General features: G+C 55.5%; 3 protein-coding genes across 4 annotated transcripts in view; 2 read left to right on the forward strand and 1 right to left on the reverse strand.

Moving 5' to 3' along the window:
- The window catches only part of FKBP4 (FKBP prolyl isomerase 4), an 8391-nt gene extending 7256 nt beyond the window's left edge, over positions 1-1135 (forward strand). Inside the window, exon 10 of the mRNA XM_024733436.1 lies at positions 922-1135. Coding sequence (XP_024589204.1) covers positions 922-1026 — 105 coding nt within the window. The 3' untranslated portion in view covers positions 1027-1135. The remainder of the gene's footprint in view (positions 1-921) is intronic.
- Positions 1136-7799: 6664 nt separating this feature from the next.
- Positions 7800-18275, forward strand: ITFG2 (integrin alpha FG-GAP repeat containing 2). The gene is made up of 12 exons (XM_024733095.1): positions 7800-8009; positions 11853-11948; positions 12510-12551; positions 12646-12817; positions 13576-13715; positions 14157-14305; positions 14669-14773; positions 14864-14910; positions 15011-15102; positions 16101-16218; positions 16999-17172; positions 17285-18275. The coding sequence occupies exons 1-12, from the start codon at positions 7914-7916 to the stop codon at positions 17386-17388; spliced, it is 1335 nt and encodes a 444-aa protein (XP_024588863.1). The 5' UTR covers positions 7800-7913; the 3' UTR covers positions 17389-18275.
- Positions 18276-18563: 288 nt separating this feature from the next.
- On the reverse strand, positions 18564-26370 carry NRIP2 (nuclear receptor interacting protein 2). Of its 2 annotated transcripts, none has more exons than XM_024733092.1 (6): positions 26054-26370; positions 22630-22785; positions 21352-21434; positions 20624-20745; positions 20354-20406; positions 18564-20039 (listed from the first exon to the last, which is right to left on the reverse strand). In XM_024733092.1, the coding sequence occupies exons 1-6, from the start codon at positions 26240-26242 to the stop codon at positions 19947-19949; spliced, it is 696 nt and encodes a 231-aa protein (XP_024588860.1). In that variant the 5' UTR covers positions 26243-26370; the 3' UTR covers positions 18564-19946. The 2 variants fall into 2 exon arrangements, with proteins under 2 accessions (XP_024588860.1, XP_024588861.1); XM_024733093.1 differs by having other exon boundaries at positions 22630-22782; positions 26054-26368.
- Positions 26371-26639: the final 269 nt, after the last annotated feature.

The raw sequence follows: 26639 nt of genomic DNA on the forward strand, positions 1-26639 counted from the left end.
AGGAGTTGGCTGCTCTTTCCAGCCTACGTTCTCTGCCTGTTTAAAACTCAGGTTTCAGAAACTGAGGTTTAAATAGGTGACGCACGTACATGGTTAAATTCAAACTACACAGAAGGTGTAGTGGAAAGGCTCCCTCCCCCACCCAGTGTGCTGGCGGGACAGACAGTGATCCCTGGCGACAGGCAGCGGGCTCTGCCTACTGCTTTGTGCATCGTGCTTTCTTCATACCTGGAAGCTTATTTTACATCAACGTGTGAAAGAGCTTCACGTTCGTTCTTAGGCTCACGTGGTCTTCCACTGTGTGGATGCACCGTATCTTGCTCACCCAGGTCCCCAGTTCTTAGCCTCCCAGTGTTCTAAACCGGCACTGATAGAAATATAATGCAAATTGTATTTGGAATTTTAAATTTTCTAACAGCTGTGTTTTAAAAAAAATAGGTGAAATTAATTTTAATATTTAATTCACCCAAGGTATCTAAATATCACAACGTGTAGTTTTTTTAATTGCATTTTTTTCAGATTAAGCCTTCAAAATCCAATGTGTGTTTTATACTTAAATTGTTTTGAAGTGTCTGTATTTAAGTGTTCAGTAGGCACACGTGGCAGTAGCTGCCATGGACAAGTAGAGTTTTATAGTGTTGCCATAAAGTGAATTCATTAATTTTGTACATGAGCAGGTGTATCTTTAAGTCGTACATGGAAAGGGAATTGCTGTGTTCCTATAATTCCGTTAGCAGCTAGTATTTTTTTATTAACTTGGGCACGAGTATTTCTGGGTACAGACGACACCTGGTGTGTGTGCTAGGTGATCACTTGGGTGCAGGCAGGTGAGAGTGTGGGGATGTGGGTAAGTGTCACCTTTACCGTCAGGGGGCAAATGAGAACTAGAATTCACCCCCTTCCCCCTCTCCCTTCTTGCAGGCCAAGGCCACGGCTGTGGGAAACCAGCCCGCTGACGCGGAGATGAAGGACGAGCAGAAGAACGATGTGGCCGGGGGCCAGCCTCAGGTGGAGGCGGAAGCTTAGCCCTGCCCAGCCCTGCTCCCAGCTGCCTGCCCCCTCCTCCCTACCCTACTCCACCCTGTTAGTTTTGTAAAAACTGAAGAACTTTGAGTGAATTAGACCTTTATTTTTCTATCGGGTTCGATGGTGGCTTTGGGGGAAGGGGGAAAGGAGCAGGCTGGGGGATTGAGGTCGGGGGGGTCATTTTAGGTGGTGTCACCCCCTTCCCTTCCCCCATTCCACGTGAACGAATGTCCCTCCACACGCACACTCACGGGAACGTTATTTATTTTGCTTCCTCTGTCTTCTCTGTCCGTCTTTCAGGTGGTAGAAGGGGGCATGCGGTAGGGACGTGAGGTCTGATGAGAAGGCAGGGTGGAGGGGGGACCCCTGGACAGCCCCTTCCCCCCCAGTTCCTCCTCGCGGACGTGGGTGCTAGGGGCATGGGAAGCACTGCTGTGCCCGTTACCTCTCTCCTTTCCTCGCCCCAGGTGGTGTGGCTGATGCTGCCTTCTGGTGTGGTGACCACCCCTGTGCCCCCTCCCGTCAGTGTCCCTCCTCAGCCAGGCGTGTCCCACCCCCTCAGCCTCTTCCCTGCACTTGCTGAAGGTGCAGGCTCGCCTCAAGTTCTGGGCTTGAGCAGTAAAGTGGAAACAATAAAACCTGGGTGTTGGGCAGCCCTTTGTGTTTGGCCTCGGAGTGGGGGGCATGGGCGGCCACACCAGGGGGCAAAACTAAGAGAGTCGCCCACCCCGAGCAGGGCCTCCTACGCACCACACGGGCTGTAGTGGGGCCTGCGCTCAAAGCCTGCCCGTGGGTCTCCCACACTCCACCCCCCAGCAGCCTGGCAGGTTTTTAGTAGCTCTGGTTTTTCTTCCCTAACACTTGGGAAGAGGAAAATATATAAACATCTAAACTACGTTGGGACCAAGTGACTGAGTTTGCTTTGAGGTTCGACTTGTCCACTTCTGCCTAACTGATCCAGTGGAAAGTTCAAGCTGTCCTGGTTTCCTAACGAAGTGAAACCCCTGGTGTGACCCACGCCTGTCGCCCTTTACACGAGGGAAGAGGGAAGAACAGTCATCAAGCCCGGCAGCACCAGCAGCCCCTCAGGCCCACTGTCCAGCTTGCTCCTTGGCCTTAATGGGGACAAGCTTATGCTTTTTCCTCACCGCGCTTTGACCCCTGGCTTCTATAGCATTCTGGGGCCCTGGGAGAGAAGCCAAGGGGTGTGAGTGAATCACACTGAGCCTTGGATGGTCTTGACTGCAGGCCAGAGCCTGTGTCTGTGCCCTTCTCCCTTGTCTGTGGGGGCTGTCTAGTCCTTTCTGCTCGGTGATATGGTTAGCCTGCCCACCACATGCCTGTACAGTTCCTTCCAGAAGAAATTTCTCTATACTTTCACTGTGGAAGATGAATTTCTGTGAAAAAGTTCAAGTCGTACAGCATGGCTGGTGCTAGAGCCAGAACTAAAATTTGGGTGTTCTTTTCTCCCAGTGCCACTGTTTGCTCCCTGCTGGGTTCACATCATAGCCCTGGGCTTAGGGTTTGTGTCTGGGTCTCTCTGGTATTTCAGGATTCGACTTGCCCCTGCAGCCCATGATAATAGCTAACCCTCACTAAGCACTTTTGATGTAAGCCCAGCCTCACACAGATTAACTTAATCTTGTAACTGTCCTACAAAAAAGGTATTGCCCCATATTACAGATGAGGAAACCAAGGGTCAGAACTTAAATGGAAAGATGATCTGCCTGGAATGTGAGATGACCTCTTGAACAAATCCAAACTGCCCTGAGGTTCATGTGACCTTAGGCAAGTTGAGCCTCGAGACAGACAAAAAGCATGCCTGAGATTATTCCCTCCACCTCTGGATGCTTGTAGGATTCCAAGAATTTGAAACATAGCGGAAAAAAAAAAAACCCCAAACCATAACTGCACATCTGTAGAACCCTGGAAACTGGACAACCCTTGGTTTATGTACCATTAAAACTGTCTTCTGGGCTTTCCTGGTGGCGCAGTGGTTGAGAATCTGCCTGCTAATGCAGGGGACACGGGTTCGAGCCCTGGTCTGGGAGGATCCCACGTGCCGCGGAGCAACTAGGCCCGTGAGCCACAACTACTGAGCCTGCGCGTCTGCAGCCTGCGCTCCACCACAAGAGAGGCCGCGATAGTGAGAGGCCCGTGCGCCGCGATGAAGAGTGGCCCCCGCTTGCCACAACTAGAGAAAGCCCTCGCACAGAAACGAAGACACAATACAGCAAAAATTAAGATGTTAGGACTTCAACATAGTCATTTAAAAAAATAAAAAAGTTTTAGTACAGTGGCCAGAAGTCTTTAAGGTTAAAAATAAATGCACTACCTACTCCACTCTGCTCTGGGTCGGGTGCAAGTCTATTTCCCAGTCAGTCACACCCTCCTCACCAACACTGAAATCTTTCCATATGCAGAGAATGTGTGGAGTAAAGAGAACCAGTGGCAACCAGAACTGAGCTGTTCCTGCAGACTACCACGTGGTCTCTGGAAGATCTTAAATGGGGTTTATCTTGTCCTAGTGCTGGTCCAAACGTCAAGTTCTATAGATTTTTATCTCCCGGGTATTTGCAGTCCCCGTTCCAGCAGCCCTTTCCCAGCATCCCCACGTGCCCCCACCCCGTCCGCCTGTCCTGTGAAAGGCTCCCCCGCATTCCTGTGTGCGCCCTTGCGGGTCACCGTGTGCTGCGTCCCAGTCGAATCCCTCCCACCGCTTAAGCGCTAACTGCGCCTTCCCAGCCCGTTTGGGCTGCAGGTCACACCCCGCGGGCCTGGGCCAGCCTGCCGTCCCAGCATCGGTGCACTGGATTCCAGCAGCCACACCAGTCTGAGTGAGAGGGTGAACTCTGAATCTCATTTCAGTTGGAGAAATAACACGTGGAAGATATTTTAGCCAGGACTAGTAACAGGTAGTCCCTTTTTAGGAAACTATTGCTTGGAAATAGAGAAACAGTGGAATCTTCGATGCCTTATTCCTTCTGTCTTAAAGACCAACCTTCCCGGTCCCAAACCAGCACTCCTCAAAGCTTTGTACGCCTTAGGTTGAAAGGACAGTGGGCTTAGGGCAGTGCTGAAAAAAAGCCAATGCAAGTGTGAGAAGACATTCTTGTCCTCTTTCTGGAAATCGTTATTGCTGACTTTACGGCTGCAGTTCCCCAGCTGCTTGCCAACCTCGGATAGCTCGGAGGCACCAACTATCCTTAATTATAAAACACAACAAAACCTCATTTAGCACGTAACGAACACTCAATATACCGCTTTGGGGGGCAAAGTGAGAACGTGAAAGATTCACAACGTGGTTCTAGGGACGAATGATCAAGAAAAAGCAGTGCCTTAGTGAACTGAGAGTTCCTTGACTAGAAGAGAGGACCAGCCACACCCTGTCCCCCAACCAAGACAAGCGCGTTCCCTTCAGATCTCCAGTCTCCGGTTCCACCGTTAGAAGTGCCTCACACATAAAATGGTTACGTTTGTATTATTCTTTCATTGAGGTGAAAGTCACATGGTTTTAACCATTTAAAGTGAACAATTCCGTGGCCTGTAGTCCGGTTACAATGTTGCATGAGCACCACCTCTAGCCGCTCCTGAAACATTTTCACCGCCCTTCACGTTTCAAGCCCATGTCCTGATGTTTGGGCTTCGGTGACAAGAACGACTGTCCATGCTTCAGTTAATGGCCAGTAGAGTCCTGAACAGGCAACAGCTCTGACGGGTTCTGATGGGGGCGGGCGGGGGAAACGCCACGCACGTGCAGCGGGCTCTGAATGGCCATCTCGCTCAGAGCAGGGCCCACACTGCTGTTCTGCCTAACCGCTGGGTCAGGCAAGTGTGAGGACAGCTTTCTGCGCCTCGCGACCTCTAGAACCTTCAGCGTGGTAAGGTGCACTGGGAACCACACTTGTGGAGGTCTCACTCTGAACCCACTGGAAGCTCTGGCCCCACCCTCGGGACGGTGAGTGGCTCTGGGCCTCACATGCAGAAAGAGATTCATTTCAAGGTCCTGTCTCCCCCCTGGGCACCCTAGGCCGACACCCTGAACAGGCCCACCCCGTCTACTCGTGCAGAAAGAGGGGGACGAAGAACCTCCCTAGAAACGCTTTCTGCTTAACACACCTCCCCTTCCCCTGCCATTCGCGTTTCTACTGAAGCTATTGTTCCGCTACGCCCACACAAACACCGTATCCAAGTCATCTAACCAGGAAGACGGCCTGGTTAGGCAGTGCTGGGGAGGAAGCCAAAACCCACGCTGAGAGAGCGCTTGGCCTAAATGAGACGAGCTCTAGGTAGTGCCGCTGGAGACCCGCCAACCATCTCACTAAGAAGGGCCAACAACAGGGGTCTCCTTGCAGAGCCAGGGCCTCTGTCTGCGTGGCTCTGCCATGCCTGGGCCTGTGTTCCACTCACTGGGACCGTAACACTCACTGCAGTTAAAGTAACTGGCGCAGCGGGGAGAGGCATGGGGCAGGGAGGCTTGATTCTCGCCATGTTGCTCGGAGACCTATCTTTCCTTCCTTTGTTTGGCCCTCTTGACAAAGGCCAAAAGGCACTGTATCCAAGTTGCAATCATAATGACATGACCTTCATGAAATGACAAACACAGAGCAAACAAAAACAGGCACCGTGGCACAGGAAGGCCAAGAACAAGAAGCCCAAGTTACGAGGAGGATAAACCAAGGCACGGTGGGCGCCGGGGTCAGGGTCCCATTTCAGAGAGCTGGGGCAGGCCAGAGCCCTGGGAGACAGGAGGAAGGTGATCCTCATCTATTTTGTCCTGGATTATTAATTATTTTATTTTACTATTTCATTCACAGGGCTGGGAAAAGAGAAAACAATGGAGTCATACATACAGTGAAAAGAAACAATTCAGAACTAAATAAGTTTACACTTATTAGAGGGAAACATTTTAAAATTGATTGTTTTTCCACCCCTTAACCCTAGTATGAAGCTTAGGATTTGAGCCAGGATGAGAGAACAGAGATGTGGTAGTGCGGTACAAAGCAGCATGCAACTCCTCCGTAAGCAGATGGATTTAAAGCACCAGGTACACACATGTGACCCAGAGCCTTAGAATGGACCTGGCCAGCCCCCCAATACACCACAAGAAACAGAAACCTAAGGGTACCTACAGTCCCCAGCGTCTGTCCAGACTATCTCCTCTTTGCCGTTCTGACCTACTGCTTCCTGTTCTCATCTTATCTGGCCATGAGAGCCACAGGATCTCTAGGGGTAGGGGTGCTGTGGCTCTCGTGGCCATCCCCTCCCCAGCTATCACTTGTAAAGCATGTTGCACGTATGTTATTTCATGTAATTAGTGCAACCACCCGTGACCTTGTCTCCTTATTCCAGTCTTCTGGGACTCAGACCGGAATTGTTTGAGCCAAAACCCCACATCCTTTCTGTCATTGACTGCCAGAGTTCCTAGCAAAGTCCTCAGGCTAGAAATCACGGTCCCCTCCCCGGCCCCAGACAAAAAGGTCCTGCCCTCCAGGGCCCTCTCCCACTATGTTCAGATGTAGAAAGTAGGCCAGCCCTGATCCAACATCCCCAGGTGAGGTAGACGTCCTTATTTTTACAATGTTGACTCCCGAAAGACCAACGTGTAGATCAGTCTGGGCCTGCAAACCTAAACCTAAAAATATACCGAACACCTGTAGAATCTCACAAATAATACTTTTGATATCCTGATTGATGAGGCTCAAGGAAAGGCTGCACTGGATTCAACATGGAAGGTTTCCCCGAGGCCAGCCTTGATGGCGATGTCCCATTTACGCTACGGAGGGGGGCCCCCGAGGGAGGGAAGTCAATGACAGAAAGGACGTGGGGTTTTGGCCTGAACAATTATGGTCTGAGCCCCACCTCCATCACTTTCTGCCTTGTTGCTTTATCTTACTGAACTCGTTTATTCATCCAAAAAACTGGAATAAGGAGACAAGGTCACAGGGTGGTTGCACTATTTACATGAAACAATAATTGTGCAATGCGCTTTACAAGTGAGTTTCAAACTTTTACCCACAGAGCACACCCACCGTGGGACAAAAAAAAATTTTTTTTGATAAGCCGGTATATACACGTATAAATATATACAATTGAAACAAAGGTTTCACGAAAATAATACTTACCTTAACTACTTGAGATTACTTGGCATTTTCTCTTTTTTTTTTTTTTTTTTTTTGCGGTACGCGGGCCTCTCACTGCTGTGGCCTCGCCTGTCGTGGAGCACAGGCTCCGGACGCGCAGGCTCAGTGGCCATGGCTCACGGGCCCAGCCGCTCCGCGGCATGTGGGATCCTCCTGGACCGGGGCACGAACCCGTGTCCCCTGCATCGGCAGGCAGACTCTCAACCACTGCGCCACCAGGGAAGCCCGGCACTCTCTATTCTATTTCGGTTTTTAAAAAGCTGGTCCGATTCACTACCCTCATTTCAAGACTCATAATGGGGAGCTACGCAGTTTTTTTTAAACACTGTTGGAAACCACACAGTCATCGGTTATTACGATTATTGTGATTTTCAGGGATGGTCTGACGGCTGGGAATCTTCACTGCCAGGGCAACAAAGGACAAGGTCAAGGTTATTAGGTCAAGGCCGCGAAAGCCCTGTTGCCAAGGAAACGGCTCGGCCAGGCCAGCGTCGGCTGACCTGGGCGCGCAGAGTCTGCGGAGAAGAGGAATGGCCCGAGGCCCTGTCACTCAGCCCCGCCCCCACGCCAGGCGCGCCCGGAAGGCCCGCCTCCTCTCTGAGGTTAACCGAGGAAGGCAGCGATTGGAGGCGCAGGGGGTGACGTAAGCTCCCGCTGTGGGTGGGTTTCCGCTCGGGCGGCCGTCGGGAGGGGCTCCGGGAACACTTAGCGGGGCTCTCCGGTCCCTGAGCCCTGGGAACTGCGATGAGGTCGGTTAGCTACGTACAGCGCGTGGCCCTGGAGTTCAGCGGAAGCCTCTTCCCACACGCCATCTGTCTCGGAGACGTCGATAACGACACGGTCAGTGCATGCGCACTGGAGAGACGCAGCCCGTCTGCGACCGCGGGGTGGGGCGGGGTGGGGCGGAGCGGAGGAGGCCGCCCGCGGCGGCGTGTGCGTGCTGCGAGTGCGTACGGTGTGGGCGTGGACGGCGTGCGTTGCACGGCGGGCGGTGCGGGCTTCGCGGGCTGCGCGCGTACGCACGGTGCTGAGAGCTGGATCGGGAAGGGCTGTGTGGGCGTCTCGGGTACCCGGCATCCTGGCTGGACTGGTCCGGAGCCCTGCTCCAGTGTCCTTCTAGGGACTCGCGTACCGGGTGCACTGCCTGGTCAGTCACTTGTTCCCAAGAGGAGTCTGTGAACTGTGGTGGCCGAGTTCCCAGCTCCTCCGGGGCCGCCTTCCCTTTCAGAGCGTCGGAAGTGGGCTAAGAGCGCGCGTGCGGCTCCTGCGGGAGCACCTTCCGCACCGCCCGGCTCGGCCCGGCCCACCGGACTGCTCTCGGCGCTTGGCCGGGGCGTCTCCGCCCGGCGGGCCCACCTCGGTTGAGTTACTGGCTCAGTGTCCATGTCCCTTTCCTCCCCCAGCGGTCCTTCCTTTTCCCGTCGGTTAAGTGACTTAATACAGGTAGAGCAGGTAGAACCGTATCTGGCATTCGGTTAACGCTCAGGACGCGTTAGCGTCGTCGGTAGCGTTTGATTGTGGGCCGAGGGCTCTGCTGCGTTCTGGGAATTCAAAAAGCCCTAGCCCGCAGGTAGCTCATCGTGGGGCGGGGGAAGGGTGATAGAAGAATAGGGAAATGTAGTGAGGCCCATTGATTACAAGATGTAAAGGGTTCTGGGGTGAAGCATCCAAGGGAACGGTGGCCGTTGATGGTGTGGGACATTTTTTTCCATAATCTCAGTTTCATATGAAAAGCTGACAGAGAAAGGAAGTGCGCTCTTTCTGTGACCTGCGTCCGCCTTCTAGAGACTGTCTCCCCACTGGTGTCGCCAGGCTTCCGTGGGGTCCTCGAGGGTGTGTATGCAAAGCACATGGTTGCTCTCCTCTCCTACCCTCTGCCCCCGTCGCTTCTCTGCCTCCCTCACATCTCATCCTCACCTCCCTAACTTGTCTGTGCTCTCTTCCCAGGGAAAAAAAATTCGGGCTAAAACGTCCCCATCACTCACCCCCAACCCCGCCCCCAGCCTCCTTTGCGCTGTGATGGAAAAAGTATTTTATGAGGCCTCTTGGCTCTATCCTGTCTAGGGAGGAAAAAGTTATTCCCATAAATTTGTGTTATGTTTTCTGGACTCTCTCGTTTCTTCATATGCTCAGCAGTATAATTTTATGAGACAATCAAGGGAGGCATTTTAAAATAGTACATTAACAAAGTGACGTTAGATGTGCATTATTTTCTATTTTACCTGATTGTTTAAAAGGGCACACGTGCCTTTTTTTCCTAGCTTCACAGTGTCAGCTTTTTTTGGCAATTGTACTTTTCTAAGGGAATTGCACACTCAGTTCTGCAATATTAGGTATATCACGCTACTTTTTTGGGGGGGGGGAGAGGGAAGGCGTGGGTGTGCCGTGCAGCTTGTGGGATCTTAGCTCCCCGACCAGGGATTGAACCTGGGCCTCGGCAGTGAGAGCGTGGAGTCCTAACCACTGGACCGCCAGAGAATTCCCTACCTCTTTTTTTTTTAAACCTTAGTTGTAAGCATTGTAAGCTCTGTAAGGATAGGAATTTTTAAAACTTTTTTTCACTGCTGTATTCCCAATACTTAGTGCCTGGGACATAGTAGGCACTCAGTAAATGTTTGTTGAATAAATGAGGGTTGTTATTAAAGGCAAATGTCATTATGTATCTCAAAGCAATTTGAAGGGTTTTGCCTGTTATTAATAAATATAATTGAAAGAAGGGCAAGTAGGTGAGGTAGTTGGCTACTACTCAGGTGTGGTACACTCAGCCTGCATGAGTATGGATAGAAATTTTGTTACTGATTCTCCAGGCCAGCCTTTGGAGATTTGGGGCAGGAAAAAGACTTATTTCATCCCATTAAACCAGTAACCTAAAGTTATTTGCAAGTAATTTATTTCCTGCTAAGTCAGAGGGAGAAGCCAGGGATAGAATACACACCCTCGAGAACCCCACAGAACCAGTGGGGAGACGGTGTCTAGAAGGGGGACGCAGGTCACAGAAAGAGCACACTTCCTTTCTCTGGTAGCATTTCTGACTGAAGGGGTACTCTGCAGCCGGGGTTCTTTAGTGTCACTGAGTAACCTCCAGAGGCCAGAGCCGGGATGGACCACAGAGGAGCAGAAGTGCTGGGGAGCAGATGGGCGACCCCGGAATTGTGCTCGTCCGGGTCGCCTACTGAGTTGTATCTACTCACTCACCGCACTCACCACACTGTTTTACAATTTTATTCCTTCGTCTGTGCCCTTGTTAAACTGAGGTCCTTCTCAGCAGTTGTACAACTGTGGATCTGTGGCATTTGTCTTTGGGCCCCTAACGGGTTGTTCAGCTTTCCCTGAAAACTCAAGGGTTGACTGGGCATTCTCTTTCATTCTGATTTTTCTTTGTTAAAAAAAAAATCCTTAATTTGTCATTAAGTAAACATTTATCGAGGGCCCACTATGGACTGTGGCATTTATTGAATGAATGTATAGAAAAAGAGTGAATTGTGTGAAAGATGCTGAGATCCCCAAGCCTTGGAGGCATTTAACTGGAAGCTGAAAACCCCCTGTTATTCTTGCTGTTTGTCAGTCACCTTTCTAGATGCTTCCCTCCGTTAGCTCGGTTCTCACGGCAACCTTATGAGGTGGATAGTCCTGTGATCCTCGTTTTATAGATGAAAAGATTCAGGCGTAGAGGGCTGGATTCAAATTCAGGCAGCCGCGCTCGGAGGCTCTGCGCTATTCAGCCTTTCCTGTGTGTCTGCAGAAGTCCTCCAGGGTGCAGAGGGTTTGATGTAAATAGATAAACTTGTTTTATGCTTCTGTTATCTAGTGTCCCCACCTGAAACTGCCGTAACTATTAAAATATAATAAATGTGAGCTTCAAATCATTATTAATAAACCCCAATTTGTTTCTCATTTTTTCTTACTGTTGATCTGTTATGTCTTTGTTGCCTTTAAAATTAAATCTCTTGAGAATCTAATATTCACTCTGAGGACAGGAAGGGGTGTTAGCTGTCCCCCCAAGAAGGAATCATGAAAGTATTTCTGGAAATGGCATTTGGAGCCAGCTGGCTATCATCGTTATCCCCTTGAAAGGGCGGCCAGCCTTTGAGGAACCATTGGGAAATGGGGAGCCCACATGTAAACGGCGAAGAGGCTCCAGACCCTCCTGGGAGCTTAGCCACCACTAGGGGGTACCAGAGGCCCAGAGCTGGGATGCTGCCCCTCCGGCACCTCCGCCAACTGTGTCAACGTCGAAAGGCCTTGCCAGGGGAGGGAGGACCCCAGAGCTGACGTTGTCTTTATTTGGCCCCTGATTAAATATGAGCTCTGAAGTTAAATTCTCCAAAGGTTACGTATTTGGGGTCGTTTTCCTAACGTGTCCCATGCGTAAGGACAAATTAGAAGCGCCGAAAGCAGGCGTGTGGGGCATTGAGCTGTTCAGATGTCAGACTTTTCTGAGACGGAGCACAGATCCTGTATTGGCCCGTCTCTAACCTGCCCTGCCCTCAACACACACATAGCCCTAACTGGAGATAAGGAACCTGGGAGACGGTGACTGTGTTGGTCTCGAAACCTTGCTAATAAAGTTGATGACGGTGCAGGTTGAGGTCTCGTGACTTCCGCAGAGTGGGCCCAGTCGAGAAGGGCTTGAGTGGCTCAGCAGGACCCCAGCCTAACCCTCTCTTCTCTCTCCATTTGAAGTTAAATGAACTGGTGGTGGGAGACACCAGTGGAAAGCTGTCCGTGTATAAGAACGATGACAGCCGGCCGTGGCTCACCTGCTCCTGCCAGGGAATGGTCAGTATTCAGCTCCCTGGGTCTCCAGGGGGAAGGGACCCCTCCTGCCCAGGGACTGTCGAGGCTGGGCCCCACGCATGAGCTCCCCAGCGTGTCCGAGGTCGCCAGCTACTGGTTAAGGGTTCATTTGAATCGGAGGGAAGCCCCCAGGCTTCCCAGATGTCATGCCCACACACAGCCGGCTGGTTTTCATCTTATGCGGTGCAGTGACTCCCTTAGTTCTTCGTGGATCTGCTGAGGTTGTCTGATCGTACGAAGTGTAGTAGAAAATGGGGGCAGTCATTTGAATACGTCTAGAAGTATGATAGTCCGGCTCTATTGATGTAGTTTTTGTTTTGTTTAAGCCCAAGTTGTCTTCACTACCCCAGGTCCTTACACTGCTGTCTGGTGAACTGGACCCAGAGCACAGTAACAGGATTAGCCCGGCCTCTCGATGTGGGGCGTGCGCAGGAGTTTTCAGTGAATGACGGTGATGAGAAGCCCGCTCCGTGCTTCACAGAGGTTAGGGAGCACTGGGGACCCTTAGCGTGTCCCCCTGAGCCCCTCTTTCTTCTTTTGCAGCTCACGTGCGTCGGGGTTGGAGATGTGTGTAATAAAGGAAAGGTAGGAAGCCCAGGGTGCTGCGGGTTTCCCTCGGCCCATCCCCGACTCCTGTGCTCTGACGACCAGCCCCCTCCTCTACCTCTGTCTCTCCCAGAACCTGGTGGTGGCCGTGAGTGCCGAGGGCTGGTTTCACCTGTGTGACCTTACGCCCACTAAGGCCCTGGATGCTTCTGGGCACCACGAGACCCTCGGCGGGGAGGAGCAGCGCCCAGTCTTCAAGCAGCACATCCCCGCCAACACCAAGGTCATGCTGATCAGCGACATCGGTGGGCATGGCTGTCTTGCAGGCAGCCAGGGAATAGGAGTCAAGGGGCAACAGAGCAGATCTCGAGGGAGCCAGGGGTCTCATCAGTGTTGGGGCAGTTGTCATGCATTTAACGCCAGGCTGCTGAGCTCCCGTTATAAACCAGGCATCGTTCCGGGCACTGGGATTGCAATAGTGAATAAAACAGACAAAAGTGACTGCCCTCTTGGACCTTTACTAGGAAGGGACAGAAAATAAACACTAGCAATGTGGTAAGAAAATTAAATAGTATATTCGAAAGTAGTAAGTGCCACGGGGGCGATCACCCACGGAAAGGGGCTGGAGGGTGTTGAGGTAGAGTTGGCTGTTCTAAGTGGAGTTGTCAGGGGAGTCCCTGCCGAGAAGGGGACAGCTGATCAACAGCTCAAGGTTGCAAGAGAGTGAGCCGCTTGGATATGGGGCTGGTACTTGGGCCAGAGGCTGTCTCAAAGGTGCTGGTAGGGATATGGGTGCACCAGGGCACTCGAGTCGTGTACCCGGGGGAAGAAGCGACCGGCCCTGCGAGGCAGCTGTGTGGCTCTGGGTGCAAGAGCAGGCAGGGGAGCGGGTGCCTGGCTCAAGGGGTGACGTGGCAGCTCGGCAGGGGGGCCTGAGGTCGAACCTGATAACCAGTGCCAGTGGCGGTGGTGCTAGAGGGGCGGGGAGGAGGGCGTGCTTGTAGGACTGCAGCTGGCGAAGACAGGTTTGGCTCCAAACTCGTCTCATTTTCTGGATCCACAGATGGGGATGGCTGTTGCGAGCTGGTGGTGGGTTACACAGACCGCGTAGTCCGGGCTTTCCGCTGGGAGGACCTGGGTGATGGCACCGAGCATCTGACAGGGCAGCTGGTGTCACTCAAGAAGTGGATGCTGGAGGGTCAGGTGAGAGGCTGAGTGTGGGGGCCACAGCCCAGGAGCAGGACGGACCTCCCTCCTGGAGGGGGCTTGTGGGAGAACAGGCGGGGGCTGGGGCTCAGGGTGGGAAGGAGGGAAAACCACCTTGTTGACAGAGACCCAGAGGAGATCACTTCGAATCAGGGTCTTAGGGGAGATGGCCAGTAACAGGCCGACAGGAAGGAACATTGCGCTGAGAATTAGGGATGTGATGGTGGGTGTGTCGCGTCGGTATCCGCGCCGCGGGAGCGCAGGTGCTCCCTGTGGAGAGGGTGGCACCAGCAGGAGCCCCGTGGACGCTGCATTTCCCCCTGCTGCTGCCCTGGAAGGCTGAGGACATGTCCCAGGGCCCCTGCCCACCCCCGTCCTCTGCAGGCTTTCCCCTTTCTCTCGCCAGCAGTTCCCTTAAGCCCCTATTCTCTGGTGCAGGTGGACAGTCTCTCGGTGACTCCAGGGCCCATGGGTCTTCCTGAGCTAATGGTATCTCAGCCAGGCTGTGCTTACGCGATTCTGCTGTGTACCTGGAACACAGACCCTGGGCCGCCTCCCACCTCTGAGGGGCCCGAGGAGGGTACTAGGTAAGGGGGGCGGGCCTGTGGATGGTGGGGTGCCTGGCAGCGAGGTGGGCGCCCACAGCCGTGGATGGGTCTGTGGTTGGAGCAGCTTCAGCTGGGTCCCGGCACAAGCACCTCTGCCCCATTAAGGAAGGTTATTTCGGGACCCAGGGAATCCTGACCCTGACGCAGCAACTGGAAGAGGTTCTGAGATTCCAGCCTGGCAGCTCCGTCCCTCTCTCTCGACTTGCCCACTGGCCCAGGTGGGGTGGGCGATAGGTCTCCCAGCTGATTCGCGTCCTGGAAGCTCGCACAGAGATGGGGCCCACGCGGGTCCGGAGAGCCAAGCTCTGTTGGGCTCCCACTTAGCCGCCGTCCCCCACCCAGGGAGACCCCCGCTGCCCGAGACGTTGTGCTGCACCAGACGTCCGGCCGCATCCACAACAAGAACGTCTCCACTCACCTCATCGGCAACATACGGGAGGTGCAGGGGTGAAGGGGGAGGGGAGGTACAGCCTTGCCTTCCGCGTTTCCTTCTTCCGGTCCTTCTACCGCCCCTCCCTCTGCGCCCGCAGGCCGCAGCCCCAAGAGCGGCGCTTCGGGCCTCTTTGCCCTCTGCACCCTGGATGGTGAGTCCCTCGGGTCAGCCGTGGGCCGTGCAGGGTGGGCAGTGGTGTGCCCGGGGTCTGCGCAGGGTTCTGCCCCCAGCCCGGCCGCCTCTCCCCACAGGGACGCTGAAGCTCACGGAGGAGGCGGACAAGCTGCTGTGGTCGGTGCAGGTGGACCACCAGCTCTTCGCCCTCGAGAAACTGGACGTCACGGTGCGTGGGGGCCCATGGGGGCCACTCTCCCTTCTCAGCCGACTCCGCCTTTACCTCAAGGCTCCCTAGACAGGCCTGGCGCCCGAGCTCCCCTCACTCCACGGGCTCAGCGCTGTTCTCTGTGCCGCTGGGGAAGCTCCCATTTCAGCAGAGCCGATGGCTCTAAAGAGAAGCAACTTGTTCTCAGGGTCCAGAACTGAGTTGCTCGCCCATCTGCAGATGTCTGCACACGAGTGTGCGTTCACCAGAGCTGTGGCCCCTGGGTCGGCAGGTGGGGCTGCGCTGATGCGGCCGTTGTGCCCGCTTGAGGGTCTAGGAGAAGAGGCGTGAGGCTCTGAGGTCAGGTCAGGACAGGCCTGGCTTTGAGTCCCAGCTCTGCCACCTCCCGGCCGGGTGGCCTTGGTTGAGTGAGTTTGTTTCTGTAAGCTGGCACTGCCTCAATATAAAATGGGAGTGACGTTGCCTACTACCTAGGGCTGTCGCGAGCACTCTCGGGGGGGCGGCTCATTCGGCAGCCCCCTCTGGTGCCAGGTGCCGGGACGTGTTCGGTGAGAAGTGCAGGGGGTTTGCCTTCCCAGCTGTTTGTCACCCGGAGCCGAGTCCACAGTTCCCGTAATTTCATCCACCCGGTCAGGAAGCCTTTCTAAAACAGCTCCTGGGGACTTCCCTGGTGGCGCAGTGGTTACAAATCCGCCTGCCAAAGCCGGGGACACAGGTTCGAGCCCTGGTCTGGGAAGATCCCACGTGCCGTGGAGCAGCTAAGCCCATGAGCCACAGCTACTGCAGCCCGCGCGCCTAGAGCCCGTGCTCCACAACAAGAGAAGCCACCGCAATGAGAAGCCCGCGCACCGCAACGAAGAGGAGCCCCCGCTCGCCGCAACTAGAGAAAGCCTGCGCGCAGCAACGAAGACCCAATGCAGCGAAAAATAAATAAATTGAAAAAATGAAATAAAATGGCTCCTGGCCACCCCTGCATCCCTGTCTCTGGCCTTTTTCAGGGCAACGGGCACGAGGAGGTGGTCGCCTGTGCCTGGGACGGACAGACGTACATCATTGATCACAACCGCACCGTCGTGCGCTTCCAGGTGGACGAGAACGTCCGCGCCTTCTGTGCAGGTGGGACCCTGCCCTGCGCCCCTTGCTAAGCACACCTGTCCCCCTTGCTTCCACTCTCACTGCGGCCCCTGACACAAGTCTTCGTAAACAAACGAGTTCTTCAGCTCTTCCATTAGAGGGTGTGAGTGGGTACCAGATTGCCATCTTTACAGTTTTAACTGAGAGGAGATAAAAGACAGTGAGGTGTCTATCTTTGGATATTTTAAAGGATCAGATATGGGGGGTGGGTTGTTCAGAAAAAGAAAGAGTTGGATGAGTTCCTGTCTGCCTGCTGTGTGGAGATATGGGAAAGTTCCTCCCCATCTGAACATGTCAGGACTCTGAAGACTGTTCTCCAAGTTCCATTCTCTTAGTTCCAAATCGGGGACCTTGGGAAGCAGCGTTAACTCCTTTGGGGGTGTCTCTGGTCACTGAAATGGTAACACTTGAACGACGCGCTGGTGCCACATTGCAGTGACCTGGGAAGAGGGATCACCACCCAGGAGAAGCCGCCCCGCGTTACCCTGGGGCTGTCACTGAGATGGGAAACCAGCACGTGTCACCTCCTAGGACACTGTCCTGCCTGGGCTTTGTTACTGTGGTTCTCCGTATCTGGAATGGGCCAGATATTTTACGTTTTACCTGCTTTACTGAGTTCCCAGCAAGGAAGAAACAGAAAGAGGGCCTTTAGTTTTCTGCTTGGCGTCCACGGGCGGGTAGAAACTGCTGACACGGATGCCGCCCGCGCCGGGCATGAACCTCCCCGACCTTTTTCTCCTACCCCCGCCACCTCTCCCCCAGGCCTCTACGCCTGCAAAGGGGGCTGCAACAGCCCCTGCCTCGTGTACGTCACCTTCAATCAGAAGATCTACGTGTACTGGGAGGTGCAGCTGGAGCGGATGGAGTCCACCAACCTGCTCAAAGTGCTAGAGGCTGAGCCGGAGTTCTGCGGCCTGCTGCGGGAGCTGGGGGTGGGTGAGTCCTGGGGGCGGGGCTGCTGCGGGAGCTGGGGATGGGGGAGTCCTGGGGGCGGGGCTGCTGCGGGAGGCCAAGTCCCAGCCGACCCACCAGCCCCTCTTGCCCGCAGACCCTGACGACCTCCCCGCCGCCCGGGCCCTGCTTCATCAAACCCTCTACCATCCGGATGGGCCACCACGGTGTGCCTCCCCAGGCCTCTGCGATCCCTCCTAGCTGGACCGGCCGTCTTGGCTGAACGGGACCCTTCTGAACCTCCCCACCCCGCAAGCTGTCCATGGTATTTGCAAGACAGGGAGCGCACATTATAGAGGAAGGATGGCGGCAACCCTAGGGGGACTGGGAACTGTAGACCTCATGGTCTTTCTGGTGAAGGAGGAGACGAGCTGCTGCTCTGCCCCTTTCCTTGTGTGCCTCGCCCATCACACCGGTAGGCACTGCCCCCTCCCCAGAGCTCCCCACTCTTGTTGTGTGGGAAACAGACTTGTTTGTGAGGAGGGACTACAGATCTCTCGCTGCTCCCCAGCCAGACTTTGGGGCCAGTGGCGCGATGGCAGTGAGGACCCACCCCCGAGTTCCATCTTTTGTGGCACGGCTCCAGGTCACTGACGTCAGTGATTGTTACACGAATGGCGAACCACAGATCTTTGACTTATGATGGGTTTCACCCTCATAAATCCATCGTAAGTTGAAAATATTGTAAACTGAAAATGCATTTCCCACACCTCACCTACCGAACGTCACAGCTTAGCCTACCCTGTGATAAACGTGCTCAGAACACGTACATCAGCCTCTGGCTGGGCAGGGTCACCTAACGCGAAGCCTACTTTATGGTAGAGCGAGGGACATCTCACGTAATAAACTGGACACTGCGCTGGAGTGAGAAGCAGGATGGTTGTAAGTGTATTGGTCGTCCGCCCTCATGATTTTAAAGTCTGATGCGGGTTTACAGTCCAGGCCACGATCAGAACGATACCCTGGGCCGTTTATATCCCTTCTTCTCTTGATTCCTGTGCTCTGAATCAGTGGTTTTCGAATTGTAGGTTGCGATCCTTTGTTGGGTTGTGGTCGGCAATTTTTTTAAATAAATGAGATAGAATAGACTAAGTAGGACAAAAAATACGGGAGTATGTTGCTCACGTGTAGGGAAGGATTGTTTTGTTATACTTGTATGTGTCCGTGCACGTGTGTGTACTGAGTGCGACGTAGAATACACTTCCTGCTGAGCTGTGTTCAGAGGAGTTGGAAAGCCCCTGCTGTCAGTTATAGTGAGCCCAGCCGGAGGCGTCAGCCCGAGGGAATGTCCCCCTTCACATTTCCTTCTGTAAGGGGGCAAGGGCAGAGTGATCATTCAGTGTCTGAGAAGCAGAGGCGGACGCTAGCTAGGACAAACAGGTGTTTATTCAAATGGAGAAGCCACTGAGCTGAGGGCCTCCTTGGGCCTGGGTCTGCAACCGCAGAAGCAAAGGAGGCAGAAGGGCGGGGGACAGGAAGAGGCCCGGGAGAGCAGGGGTCGAGGAGCGCGGCCAGAGGGGCCAGCGCACTCTCACACCTGTGCCGGTGAGCCCCTCTCCTCTCCTCTGGGTGCAGAGGACCCAGCCGAGAAAGGCATGGCCAGGACTCACGGCGCATCCTGGTTCTGCTCAGATCTAATCTACTCCAGGCTCAGGGTTTTGACTCCGACCCGAGTGTCCTAGTCCCCTGGTCAGGTTAGTTACACCACTCTTCCTCTCCCCCTAAATCCAACACATGGGAGACTCAAACCAGCCAGAAAGGCACCCGGGGGCCTGGCCCTTTGAGGTTTGGGCTCTTCACAGGGAAGGTAGCAAAGCCTCCTTGTGTCTTTGCTGGACTCGGGGCCGGGTGGGGGGGGGTTGGGTAGCCACTGATGCCAGAAAAAACCAGCTCAAGCTCAGGAGGCCAGAGATGAGGGGTGGGAAGAAGGTCTAATGAAGTGGATAGTTCTAGAAATAAGTAGGAATATTGGTCAGGTTAAGTCTGGGTCCTGGCAACGCCACCATCCTGTCTGCCTTGGGGGGCAGTTCCCCACAGGGCTCTCCACACATGCCCAGTGGGTGAGGAAGCAGGTGGAGGGTACGTATTTGGAGTAAATAGTAGAGGTTTACCCAAGGTTTGCGCAGGGCATCAAATAATAACTGGCTTCAGACGTTTGCAGCCCCAGAAGAGGCAGCCGATGAAGGAACCCCCGGCCCTCGTAGGCCAGGCATTCCTCTACTGTTGTGGTGACCGTTTCTCTCCCGCTCAGCTGTGCGCAGACCAGAGAAGTGGACACAGCAGGGCCAGGGGCCCGGGCCGGGGAGGGGGCGGGCTAGTTGTGAGGCGAGCCACGCGGAGTCAAGGCCTCGACGGTGTGCGGGGTGGACGGGGCAGGCAGGGGCCTGCGGCAGGCTGCAGCCTTGGACTCGGGCCACCCCGTGCTGTGCCAGGGGCCCAACCAGGACCCCGCTCTGCTGATGTCCTTTTCTGCAGTCCTGATTTAGCTCCGCTCTTGGGACGGGGGTTGATGAGAGAGAACGGGGAAACCAGAACCCTGAGATCGCGGGCCCTCTCCAGGGAACACTCCTCCTGGGGGGTGGGGCAGGTGCTGAGGAGCAGAGCAGTGTGGCAGACTGGGAAGTGGGAAAGGGGCCAGGGTGGTGACAAGAGGGACAGGCCCAGCTGTCCCAGCTACCTGGCTCTAGTCATGCCCCATCCCCCCATGGCTCTTCCCTTCCGGCAAGGAGCTTTCCCCTGGCGACCATCCGGGGCAGCGGTCACTGGTCCGGCTCTTGGTGCAAAGGCAGGAAGGGCAGCTCAGGGAAGGGGGCTTTCAGCCGCAGCACGCGGTGCTCCAGGTCAATGCCGCACTGTGGGGTTGGGGGACGATGAGCTCACCTGGGCAGGTAACCCCTCTCCCAGCCATGCTGCTTTGTTCCCCTCCGCCTTCCCACAGCACCCTGCTCTTTTCTCCTCCCTGTTTCCTCCGCTATCACGGAGGGACCCGGTTCTCCATATTTTTCAAAAATAAGGAACCTCTAAGCATCGAGGGTGAAATTCCACATCTCCAAGTCCTTCTCATCGGAGCCTGGCCCGTGCTTCCACACCCGTGACCCCTACCTCTTTTCCCCAGCCCTCGGGGTCAGGCCCTGGGTGTGGGTGCCACCAGGAGCATCCTCCTTACCTTGAGAGAGAGCAGAGTCTGCAGCCCAAGGCAGAGTTCAGGACTGTCCACATCTGCGGGAACCGTTTGAGAGTGCTGCCGTCCTGTCAGCACTCGCCCCTTCTCTGCTCCCCCCACCACCCCAGGCCAGAGAACCTTGGGGATAATCAGAGCATCTTTGGGGGTACCTTGTCTGTGCTGGCAGGAGCTGAGAGGCTCTGCCTTCGCCCCGCCCAGGAGGGAGAGCTGCAAGAGCAGAGACGCGGGGATGCTGACGGAGAGGGGACTTACCTACCACCTGGGCCGAGCACACCACGGTTGCCTGGCCCAGCTGTAGTTCCAGCTGCTCCACCTGGGCTGGGGGCCCAGGCGCCAGGTCCCCAGCTGGGGCTTTTAGGACCCTCTTCCCTAACCTGTGGTTGGGAAGCAAGGCTTATGGCCACCACAGCCCCCCATGCCGGTAGTCCGCTAGTGTCCCTCCCTGCCATGCTTTGGGTTCGCAGCCAACCCTGGACCCACGTGGGGTCTAAATCCTGTCTTCTCTGCCAGAGCCCCTGTCACCTCTTTTCAAAAAAGTAACAGCCTGGGACTTCCCTGGTGGTGCAGTGATTAAGAATCCACGTGCCAATGCAGGGGACACGGGTTCGAGCCCTGGACCGGGAAGATCCCACACGCCGCGGAGCAACTAAGCCCGTGTGCCACAACTACTGAGCCTGCTGCTCTAGAGCCCACGAGCCACAGCTACTGAGCCCACGTGCCACAACTACTGAAGCCCGCACGCCTACAGCCCGTGCTCCGCAACAAGAGAAGCCACCGCAATGAGAAGCCCGCGCACCGCAACGAAGAGGAGCCCCCGCTCGCCGCAACTAGAGACAGCCCGCATGCAGCAACGAAGACGCAACACAGCCAAAAATAAATAAAGTAGACAACAGAGTTCTGCAACCATCACTAATTTCAGAATATTCTCATCACCCCAAAAAGAAGCCCCTCCCTACCCATTCTTTTGGGCCCCGTCTTACCCCAGGCGGCTGAGGCATCCAGCGGAGATCTGATTGTAGTGGGTGCCCGTGTCCACGGCCACCTGAAGAACCTGGTCCTGGCACTGAGAAAAGGGGGAGGGGAGGGGACGCCGTGAATCCCCAGGGGGTAGGGGGGAGAAAGGGTTGGGACTGGCTCTGTCACCTTTCCCAGCCCCTGATGGGTCCCTTTCAGAAATGAGTGAAGGGCTGGGAATTCCCTGGTGGTCCAGTGGTTAGGACTCCACGCTTTCACTGCCACGGGCATGGGTTCAATCCCTGGTCGGGGAACTGAGATCCCACAAGCCACTGAGTGCGGCCCCCGGCCACAAAAAGTGAGTTAAGGGTGTTTTTTATGGGACTCATACAGTTGAGCAGAAATGGGTCAGATACGGAATCAAGAAAGGAAGTAAAGCCGCAGGCGGTGAGAGCGTACTTTGGGGAGGATTCGCCCCGAAGTGTAGGTCTGCGCCTATGCTTGCTAACAGTAGTGCCGAGGGCCTCCCGTTAGAGGAATCGGGGATGGGAATGAGGAGGGATGCCTGGTTAGGAAATTAGATGTGGGGAACAGATTCGCCACCGCGGGCGAGGGAAGACGAGGGCGCTTCCTTTTAGATAAAAACAGACGTTTGGGTTTGCACTTGGATACCGCAAAACACATTGTTTTCTCCTTCCACACTGTTTGCTGAGGTCTGCTGTGCGTGGGCACGTGGAAGGGGCAGCAGGGGAGGCTGCTCCCCAGGATACAGGGGACTGGAGGGTCACCAGTGCAGGGAGAGAGTGTTAAGGCTGTGGGTTGTGAGTCTAGAGCCTTAGACGTTGAGCCGGAGGAAAGGCTCTTCCATCGGGAAAGTCAGGGGAGCTTTCCCGGAGGCAGTGACAGCTGAGGCTGGAAGGATCGGAGAACATGGACCTAGGAAGACAGGCAGAGGAAGCATGGAGCAAAGATGGGCGGAAGGGAGGGAACGGCTCGGCGTTGGCTCTGGGGATGACAAGGCTGTGATCTGGAGCGCGTGAGCTTTCGCGGGAGGGCTGCGTTATCCACACGTGCGCACCGTTTGTGTGTGGAGCACACTCACGTTTAAAGATGATACTTTGCTCAAGGAAAGGGAGTCGTGTACACCTCGGAAAGACGGGATGGCGAGGGGTGGGAAGCAAAGGACATGGAGGATCCCAGTCTGTAGCCCAGCCTGGGGAGAGGGCTCCCCCATCCCTCCATCACCACTGGGGCAGAAGGGAGAGTGGGTGAGGGGAGCAGGCCCGGGAGGGGGGGGGTCTCACCTTGCAGTTGACCAGAAGAGCTGGCCTCTCTGTCTTGCTGGTCTTCCTCCTGGTCTCCTGGCCGTGGATCGTGGCTGGCACCAAGGGATGCTGCCCCTGAGGCCGGCTCGGGTTCCCCTCCACCAGGCGCCTCTGGACCACGCAGTGCGGTTGCTGCTTCCATCACAAAACGTGCAGATGCTCAGTTCCCTCACTTTACAAATCGCAGCCGTTCTCCCCTGCCCCGCCCCGCTCCTGAGTCTCCTGGGAGTAAGACGGGGTGAGAGCTTCCCCAAGGATCCCAGTAGTCGATAGCAGAGCTAGTCCCAGTATCAAATCATGCCGTTTTCCAGGACCCCAGCGTATTGCTCAGTAATGGAGAGATGGGGAGGGGGGAAGGGTCTCTCCTCGGTTAGACAGACGGGACATTTCAGGCACTCGCGTGATGCTGGGGGGGCATTCTGTCTCAAGTCTACAACACATATTCTTGGGGACATTTTTTCTTTTTTTCTTCCTCTGACCTCATCCTTCTGTGGGATGCAGATCCCAGAGTTGATGGTGTGATGAAAAGAAGTCAAAGTAACAAGAACAAACAAAAAAGAAAAAAAAAGTCCAAATCTAAACTAGGAAGCTGGGGGAGTTCCCTGGTGGTCCAGTGGTTAAGACTTGGTGCTCTCACTGCCAGGGCCCAGGTTCCATCCCTGGTCAGTGATCTAAGATCCTGCAAGCTGTGAGGCATGGCCAAACAAACCAACCTAGGAAGCTGGGCGTCATCCTCGCTGTCCTTCACCTGAAGCCACCCCGTCACGTCCAGTCAATTCTAAATTCTGCCAGCTTCGCCCCCTGTATTTACGGTCCACCTCTCTTTCTGTTACTGCTTCGTTCACACCTCAGCACAGCTCTTCTGAGTCCCTGGGACGCCTCCCTAAGTCCATAAGGACGTGCCTCTCAAATCCACCTGCTCAAAGCCTGGGAGTCTCGGAAACTCTTGCTACTCCAAGTGCCGTCCTCAGATCAGCTTTACCATCACTAGAAAGCTCCTTAGAAGTGCAGAACCGTGACCTATTGAACTGGAACCTTGTTGTAACAAGATGCCCAGATGACCTGCGTGCACAGTCAAGCTTGAGAAGCACAAAGCGACATGTCAAACTAAGCCTGTCACTCCCCTGCCTACAATCCATCAGAGCCCTCCCCTCCCCACCGTGCTTACGTGGAGGTAACAGCCCAGGTGACCCGGCCACTGCCTCATCTCCCCCCACCCCCCACCCCCACTGTGCTCATTGGCCCCACCTGGGCCCCAGCGCCCCCTCTGGCCACCTGGACCAGGCTGCCCTTCACCTCCATGCCTCTGCTCCTGCACACCCCTCCTTCTGAAACTCCTCTTCTCACCCTTCTCTGGGCCAGACTGGGCCACTGGCTCAGGAGCTACTCTTTATTTGGACAGAGGCTTTTATCTTAAGTCTGGGGTTCCAAGTGCATGCTGTAATTCACGCAGGGTCCACCTCCTCCAAGAAGCCCTGTCTGACTTCTTCCCACTCTTCCCTCCACACACCAGGCGGGGGCAGCGTCCTGTCCCATGGCCCCCTTTGTCACGCGTCTCAAAGCTGTTATCTGCCCTTGAGGTCAGGTCTGTATCTCATTCCTCTTTGCATCACAGGGCTCAGCTCAGCATACAGTAGGCACTCCATAAATGCTCACCAAAGAATGACTGTGTGCCTCCAGGCTCCACACATGCTTCCCCACCTGACCTCTCTCTTTGGGAGCCTGGGATTGTTTTTCTACCCTTGGCTTAATGAGGCCCTTGAGGCTGCTCCCGCCAACAGGCTGCCAGCAGGAGACCTAGCTCTGGGAAAAGGGCAGCAGCGAGCTCTGGGAGCGGCTGGGAAGGGCAGCTCTGTGGCTTCCAGCTCTCCTCCCACCTGTCCCACGAGGGATGCAGGCTCAGGCCCCCGAATGCTGTGTCTTCACTCCCAAAGCCATGCAAGGTAACTGCTCCATGTCGGTCCGGGAGGTCCTGAGGGCAGAAGGCTGGACCTGCCACGCTGGGGCGGCAGTGTCAATAGAGCCTCTTCGCCAGGGCCGAACAGATGAGGGATGGGCCGCAAAGGGCAGAGGCTGTGATTTCCTAGCCACTGAGAGCCAAAGAACCTGCTTCCCTGCTCCATCTGTTTCTCAGCTCTGCTGGCTGTTTGCAAGGAGGTTCTCTGAATTGAGGTCTCAGTCTGGTCGCCTTTCCCCTTGCGGCGCTGCTGGGCCGGGCTCCTGGAGGGTGAACATTTGGCTGGGAGGAATGCGGAAAGGTAGGGCTCTTTCAGGAAATGCAGTGAGGGGCTGCATCTGGCTCCAGGTTTCCGGGGAGAGGGGGCTGCCAGAGTAACCTGGAAATGGCCCCATACACCTCAGGTTGCAGGAGCCCCTCCTCTCAGACTCCCTGCCCAAGAGATGAGAGAGGACAGAGCACCGCAACCTTTCTACAGAAACCCTCTCGTCCTCTGTGAGCCGGAGGCCAGAGCCATCGCATCTCCTCCGGACCTTGTGGATCTTACTTTCTCAGGCTAAATGGAATAGTAAGAGTAGCTGGAGGGACAACAGCCTTTAGACAGAGCTCCCAATTATCCAGGCACTCTTCTAAGTCCTTTACAGGTATTAGCTCATGTAACTCTTACATCCCTGTGAGGTACATCCTGTTAATTTTATCCTCATGTAACACATGAAGAAACTGAGGCTCATAAAGAGACTTGGCTGAGTCGCTAAGTGCCAGAACCAGGATCTGAACCCAAGCATCCCGGCTCCGAGGAAGGCCACACTCTCAGCCCCTCCCTCTGTCAGAGGGGAGTGTGTATATGCAGCTGTCCCCTGACTCACCCACCCCTCGGTGTCGCTCCCTGACCCTGTTCCCTCGGGAGGCCACGCGACTGCAGGGGGATGGAAGGAAAGGAGGCTGGAAGGGCCACTGCACCTGCAGGGAGCAAGGGGGCCCTCAGGAGCCCGACACCCAGGCAAAAGCCGTGGGAAGCCCTGGTGTTCTGGCGAGGATGGGGCGGGGGGCACCGAAGGTCCAGTCCCAGTGTGAGGGGACCTGTGGCTTAGGCAGAGGAGGGAATCGCGACCTTGAACCCGCCGGGCCCAGTGGTAAACGACTACTCCAGGGGCTCCCGGGCCCCACAAACCTCTGCTCTAAAAAGTGCTCCTCTCTGCCACCCTAAGACAAGCCTGGGGCTCTTTGGGGAAGCTGAGCAATAGATAGGGTCCCCCAGAGCCACCAAGCCGTGGGAACACCCCAGTGAAGAGCAAGGAACGGTCAAGGTGAACCCACAAGTCAGGGCTGCCTCTCCCCTCCCCGTGGGCAGAGAGGGGCAGCTGGAGGCTGGGGTCTGCACCCTCCGGCAGAGGAGAGAAGGGACCCCGGCCCCCCGGGGGTGGGGAGGGGGGAGGGCAGCCTCACCCAGTCTTTGGAGGTGCCGAGCCTCTTGAGGCCGTCCAGGGGGAGCAGGTCGGCCGAGTCCTTGTGCAGGAACCGGGTGGCCTGTCTGTGCTGGCGCTGCCGGCTGCTGGCTCGGCCCCGCAGCTCTGCCTCCTGTCCCCTGTCCCCGGCATCTCCCTCCTCCCTCGGGGCGTCCGGCCGGACGCTCATGATCCCCGCGGGCAGGCCGGGGGCTCCTGAGCGGTCTTGCCCACCGTCCTCTCTGCTTCCTCCACCCGGCAGCTTTCTGTCTGCAGCTCTCCCAACCGGAGGGCCTCAGCGGAGGGAGGAAAAGAGGAAGTAAATAAATAACGTGCAGGAGCGGCGACGTCAGACACCAATTTCCAGAGCTTGCAGTAGAGGGAGCGGGGCTCCGGCTGGAAAAACCCAGCCCTGGAGGAGAGGGGGCGCTGGCAGGGCTGCCGCTGGTAGGCTCTGCAGCCTCGCCAGCTCCTGGGTCCTGACCGGAGTGGGCGGCCGCGGAGTGCTTGTTGTGTGTGTGTGTGTGTGTGCGTGTGTGTGTGGCTGAGAGGGTGGGTGTATCTGTGCTGTAAACTGTCAGGGTGTC

The sequence above is a fragment of the Neophocaena asiaeorientalis genome, unplaced genomic scaffold (assembly GCF_003031525.2).
Source record: "Neophocaena asiaeorientalis asiaeorientalis breed wild unplaced genomic scaffold, Neophocaena_asiaeorientalis_V1.1 scaffold150, whole genome shotgun sequence".
NCBI lineage: Eukaryota > Metazoa > Chordata > Mammalia > Artiodactyla > Phocoenidae > Neophocaena > Neophocaena asiaeorientalis.

What these genes read in the sequence shown, in the direction of transcription:
- ITFG2 (XM_024733095.1), top strand. Translation starts at nt 7,914, where the DNA reads ATGAGGTCGGTTAGCTACGTACAGCGCGTGGCCCTGGAGTTCAGCGGA. An exon ending in GAGACGTCGATAACGACACG is followed by an intron (nt 8,010 to 11,852) that starts GTCAGTGCATGC and finishes CTCCATTTGAAG; the next exon opens with TTAAATGAACTGGTGGTGGG. An exon ending in ATGTGTGTAATAAAGGAAAG is followed by an intron (nt 12,552 to 12,645) that starts GTAGGAAGCCCA and finishes TGTCTCTCCCAG; the next exon opens with AACCTGGTGGTGGCCGTGAG.
- NRIP2 (XM_024733092.1), bottom strand. Translation starts at nt 26,242, where the DNA reads ATGAGCGTCCGGCCGGACGCCCCGAGGGAGGAGGGAGATGCCGGGGAC. An exon ending in TCGGCACCTCCAAAGACTGG is followed by an intron (nt 22,786 to 26,053) that starts GTGAGGCTGCCC and finishes TTGTGATGGAAG; the next exon opens with CAGCAACCGCACTGCGTGGT. An exon ending in AGACTCTGCTCTCTCTCAAG is followed by an intron (nt 20,040 to 20,353) that starts GTAAGGAGGATG and finishes CCAACCCCACAG; the next exon opens with TGCGGCATTGACCTGGAGCA.